The 5,455-nt window shown below is 36.8% G+C and overlaps 2 protein-coding genes across 3 annotated transcripts in view; both read right to left on the reverse strand.

Annotated features, from left to right (window-relative positions):
• The window catches only part of LOC132163399 (uncharacterized), a 16,795-nt gene extending 14,937 nt beyond the window's left edge, over positions 1–1,858 (reverse strand). The window contains exons 1-2 of one of the 2 annotated variants that reach the window (XM_059573684.1): positions 1,672–1,858; positions 1,453–1,549 (exon numbers count right to left, since the gene is read on the reverse strand). In XM_059573684.1, coding sequence (XP_059429667.1) covers positions 1,453–1,549; positions 1,672–1,743 — 169 coding nt within the window. In that variant the 5' untranslated portion in view covers positions 1,744–1,858. The remainder of the gene's footprint in view (positions 1–1,452; positions 1,550–1,671) is intronic. The other variant, XM_059573683.1, reaches the window with a different exon arrangement.
• A 1,434-nt stretch (positions 1,859–3,292) lies between these two features.
• Positions 3,293–5,254, reverse strand: LOC132162784 (pentatricopeptide repeat-containing protein At1g08070, chloroplastic-like). Its single transcript, XM_059573013.1, has one exon. The coding sequence runs from the start codon at positions 5,252–5,254 to the stop codon at positions 3,293–3,295; it is 1,962 nt and encodes a 653-aa protein (XP_059428996.1).
• Between the last annotated feature and the right edge of the window lie 201 nt (positions 5,255–5,455).

Consider the following 5,455-nt stretch of genomic DNA (forward strand, 5'->3'; position numbering starts at 1 on the left):
TGCATTTTGCATTTTGGGGGTTGCCAGACCACCCCCTTGGCCATAGGGGTGGTTCGACCACCCCCCAGACTTGCCATGGGAACCACCCCAATTTTCTTATTTTCTTCTTTTCTTATTTTTTATTTTTTAATAATTTGCTTTTTTTTTTAAAAAAATAATTTTAATGCCCAAAACGACGTCGTTTTGGGCTGGGTGAGTGTTGTAATTTTGGGGCCCAAAACGGTATAGTTTTGGGGTAAGGGTATAATGGGTATAAAAAGTCAAACCGTTTAAGTTTAACGCTAAAAACTAACAAAAGGGTTCAAAGTGAGAGCAAATCAAAATTTAGGGGTCCAAAGTGAGAGATTTGAAAGTTGGGGGAGGGGGGGCAGTTTTGTCAAATTTGCTTGAAGTTCAGAGGGTCAAACTGAAGTTTCCTCTTTAAAATATTATTAAAACAAAAAAAATAAAACAAGGCCGGTGGTTTCATTTTATTTCAATATGCAACATGAGACATATAATAAAATGCTAAGCAAAATAGCATAAAGTTGGCTCTCAAACCACATGTAAGCATATAAAATAAAGGGATTATGCTATAATAAAACGCAACGGAAATAAATGATTTATAATCACTCAATGAAATTAATTTCATTAATTCTATGGGTAATTACCTTTTTCCCATCAACTACAACGCATTGTCAATTTGTCCTCATGAACTGACAACCTTACTGCCCAATCTCATCAAACTACTATTTTATTGCCAAAATCTTCTTTCCGCCAGTTAAAGGCGTTAACTCAGACAGTTAACTCATCATGTGCACCCCACATTTCATCTTCAAATTTTTTATCCCACTTTTGCCCTCACTTTAGACCGTTTAAAGACGCTTATACCCTCCATTGATAGCCGTGAATTGAGGGTATAAGCGTCTTTTAATGGTCCATAGTGAGGGCAAAAGTGAGATAGAAAATTTCAAGATGGAATGACAAAATGAGTCCCACCTGTATACACCCAGTGATTTCGACAGTATAATAGATCACTGATAACCAGATCTTGTTTAAATCGGACAAACCAGCACTTCTAATTTATTTAAGAAATGCTGAAGATTACAATGGATTCATTTATTGATGAAATAAGATCATTGCATTTTACAAGTTTCACAAGTAGACAACAAAAAGGTGAAGCAAGTAGACCACAGATCATCTCCCAGAGTACGCAAACCAAAACTAATTTCACTTACCAAGATTTACTGTCATCTTTCGGATTCATGAAAAGTGAAAGTGCTAATCTCCAAACTAAGACCATAACATTCTAAAAAGCAACCCAATTAACCAGCCAACTCTACATTTCCCTTAAATTTTCACTCTATCTGATCCAAATGAACCAAATTTAAGCAAAATAATACGAACCCATAAACAAAAACTCAAACTCAAACAAAATAAGACAGAAAAAGTGCAAAATTTGCGAAAACCCACCTGAAGGAAATGGAAGAAGGGAAGTGGGTTTGGCTTTGATCTTCCTGGTGTGAGCCCTGGCTTGCGCAGCATAAACTTTCTTGCTTGTCCCACCAGCCTTTCCTTCCAAAAGTACAATCACTTTGTATAAGACAAACAAGTGACGAAGACCCACGTGAGTCTGGAGAGTTTGAACCGCAGAATTGCAGGAAAGAGAAGGACAATTTTCTCTTTTCTTACCAAAAGGAGGGTCCAGATGAATCGTACGTGTACAGCATGCAAATTGCAATTTGCAATGCCATTATAGGCCATTAAGCTTCATGATTTGTAAGACCGGTGGGTGCATGTCATTTTGGTGGGAGTTACCCCTGTCATTTTCATCAAGGAATGCACTCATACTCCTCCTATAACACTCTCCAGCACACAGACTTCTTAATGGTGGTACAATGAAAATTACTATTAGATTGAAAATTTAATAACAAACACCAGATGTTATTATATTTGCTCAAATAATTGCAGTCTCTATACATTGTAGAAGTCACTTTTCATAAATGATATGAGATAATAGGATAGGAGTGAAGATAAACTTGACCCTTGTTTAGACATGCAAGCAAACTCAGGATGACATTTGGCAAGTTATGTGTATCAAATAAAGAGTTAGGATCCATCCACTGATATTTGCCAAAATCAGGAAAGTAAAACCATGACATAAAATGGCAGATGACAACTTGGAGAAACACGACAAACAAAAGAGTAATTAAGATGAGCAGTGCAAGAAACTTTACTTAACTCACCGCTTTTGCAATTACTCTCATTCACTTCAAGAAATTTCAATTTAGTTTATCAATTTTTTATTTTTTATTTTTAATTTCACTATTCTATTAGGATTTTCTGTTAAATTCGGTTAAAATTTAAAAAATACTTCATTGTAAAAATTTTTTAAAAAAAATCAAAAATTAAGGCATAAATATTTTTTCAAATTCCATTAAATCCTAACTAGCACCTAAATCCTGACATGAACCTTGACGAATGTCGCAGGAGTCTGTCTTCAAGATATATCAATTCTTGAGAGAGGTGGTCCTAATAAATCCATTTGTAGAGTCGTAGACACTCCATTATTCACCTAGTCAAATTACTAAAAGCCCAAATAGATTTTTAACATTGTAATATTTTTCAAAAAAGGAATTTTTGCCATCAGATTGTCTTAAGGGTGGTTATTTAGGTTAATGAGTTGGGTCTGTGTCGTGTTGAATCATAGGTATACATGCAATTATATGGTCAACACGAACATAACTCATTTAATTAATTGCACATAATTCATTTAATAACTAAATCGTGTTCGGTTGACATAAACATAGTCATTATCAATCCGTTTTAACCTATTTAAATATAAATGGGTTGAGTTGACAGTTAAATTGATCATTAACACAATTTCATATCTCATAAATATAAATTATTTCGATTTTTACACATACATAACTAGGTTCATCATTAAATTAATTTGATAATCGATATCAACAATCATAATTAATAATTAATTTGTAATTTAATTATACTGGTTATGCGCATTGATACAAATTTGTCACATGTCTCAAAAGTTTAAGCTGATAATAAATTATGAATTTAATTATTTAATTAGTATTTTAACATTTCTCATCACGTGTGAACTCAAGTCTCAGGCTCAACACATTGGATATTTAATTAAAATGAGAGGTGAACGATGGAGACACAGTTAGGACTTAGGACCTTTTCTTTGATACCATTTCAAATCACCAATTATCTTAAAAAACTTAAGTTAATAGGAAATGATGAATTTAATCATTTAATAAGTATCGTATCAATTAGGCTACATAAGTGCATATTACCAATAGCCTTTGCAGGAGCAGGAACCATCCTCAAAGTGATGGAAACGGTTTTGGTCTCTCACAACAATCCGACGGTTGTAAACCCTAGAAACCAGCTTGATAAAGGAATGACAATCACAGCAAATCCTCAAATTCTTCACAATATGAATAGGAGCACCATTTCTAACGTTTATAAGCCCAAATGCAAGTGCCATCTTCTCACTGTGATGACAAAGCGAGCTTCCTTTCCCTTCCTCTTCAATATCTAGTAGAACTTGGGTCAGGTCAGGCTCATAGCCTTCCAACTTTAGCCTAGAGACCATCTCCTCTATCTTAGAGAGAACCTCACTATCATTTCTCATATCCATTTCCTTCCTTACAAGGAACTCATGAACCTTTCCATTAACAAGGATTGAACTGCATCCAGGTATCTTTCTAACCCCTCTCTGTTTCATCATTAATCTAACCTTGGCGACGTCATCCCATCTCCTGGCCTTGGCATAGATGTTGGAGAGAAGAATGTAACAACTTGAGTCTTCTGGGGCTAAATCCATTACTTTGAAGGCAGCATTTTCACCTATTGCAACATTGCCATGCTTTGTGCTGGCACTAAGAATAGCCTTCCAAGCTAAAACATCAGCCTCCATGGGCATAGTCTGTATAACCCCAAGTGCATCCTCTAAAAGCCCTGCTCTGCCGTAGAGATCAACCAAGCAACCATAGTGTTGAATCTTAGGAACAATATTGTACTTTTCTTGCATGATTTTAAAATAATATTGACCCTCATCGACCATACCTCCATGGCTACAAGCACTTAAGAGTCCTAAGAATGTGATTTCGTCAGGCTCAATTTCCTTTCTTTCCATGTCAAGGAAGATCTCAAGAGCTTCTTGGCCAAGACCATGGGTTGCAAGGGCAGATATAAAAGAATTCCAATCCCCAATGTTTTTCCTATGAGATACACATCTAAAGACATGATAGGCATTTTCTATATGCCCGCATTTACTGTACATGTCAATAAGAGCTGATACAATAAATCCAGGATTCAATGTAATCTTATTGGCAGATATGTAATTATGTATCCATTTACCTTCCTCAACAAAACCCAAGTCGCCTATAGCTGAAAGAACACTAACAAGAGCAGCGGCATCAGGTCTTACTCCCAGGCTCAACATTTCCCTGAATAAATCCAATGCTTGCCTCGGACGATGATCAAGTACATACGCCGATATCATCGATGTCCAAGAAACCACATCCTTATCACTCATCATCCTGAAAACCTCCTCAGCAAGCTCACACTTTCCATTCTTGCCATACCCATCGATCATTGCATTACACGTAACCACGTCCCTTTCAGGCGCCTCATTGAATAGCCCACACGCCAACTCAATCTCTCCTGCCCTCAGGTAACCCTTAATCATCGAATTCCAAGAAATCACATCTCTGTCAAACATTTTGTCAAACACCCTTCTCGCAAACTCAATCTCGCCGATCTCCTCGTACATCCGAATCACCGAATTGGACACAAACGGGTCAAAACGGAAATGGGTTTTCAAGATTTGGGCATGAACTTGCCGCCCTTCCTCGAATGAGCGCGATTTGCCGCATGCTTTGAGTACAGAAGGAAGAGAAAATTCAATGCCTTTTAACTCCTTGAAGCAAGAAAGCATATGAGCATAGAGAATTATAGACTGTAATGGGTTTGAGCTCTCAGAAAAACCCTTTATCAGTGCGAAGAAGATAAAAGCATTTGGGTTTCGGATTTGACTGAAGACTGACAAAGCATAGTCTAAGCCACCGGAGAGACCGGAGAGGGAACAAAGAGCAATGAGTTTACCTACGGTGAATGTGTGATTGACGAGGTTTGTCTTGATCATGTGGGCGTGAATTTGGCGCGTTTCATGTATGGTTTTGCATTTCTCTAACGTAGAAATAGTTGAGGTCACAAGCAAGGTTGGAGGCCCTGAAATGGTTGTCATAGCGCCTAGCTTCCCGCTCTCTGATAGCCAAACGTTGTTTTTGTCAATTACGGTGTTTTCGGATTTTTCTTCGGGAGAAATACTATATATACCAAATTTTCTTCCCAAAAGTTGGTTATAAAATGATGTATTACCATTTTATGACTTGGTAATACACTTTCCAAAATAATGAATTTCGTGAGATAGTGACACATCATTTGA

Source organism: Corylus avellana, chromosome ca10 (assembly GCF_901000735.1).
Source record: "Corylus avellana chromosome ca10, CavTom2PMs-1.0".
NCBI lineage: Eukaryota > Viridiplantae > Streptophyta > Magnoliopsida > Fagales > Betulaceae > Corylus > Corylus avellana.

What these genes read in the sequence shown, in the direction of transcription:
- LOC132162784 (XM_059573013.1), bottom strand. Translation starts at nt 5,254, where the DNA reads ATGACAACCATTTCAGGGCCTCCAACCTTGCTTGTGACCTCAACTATT.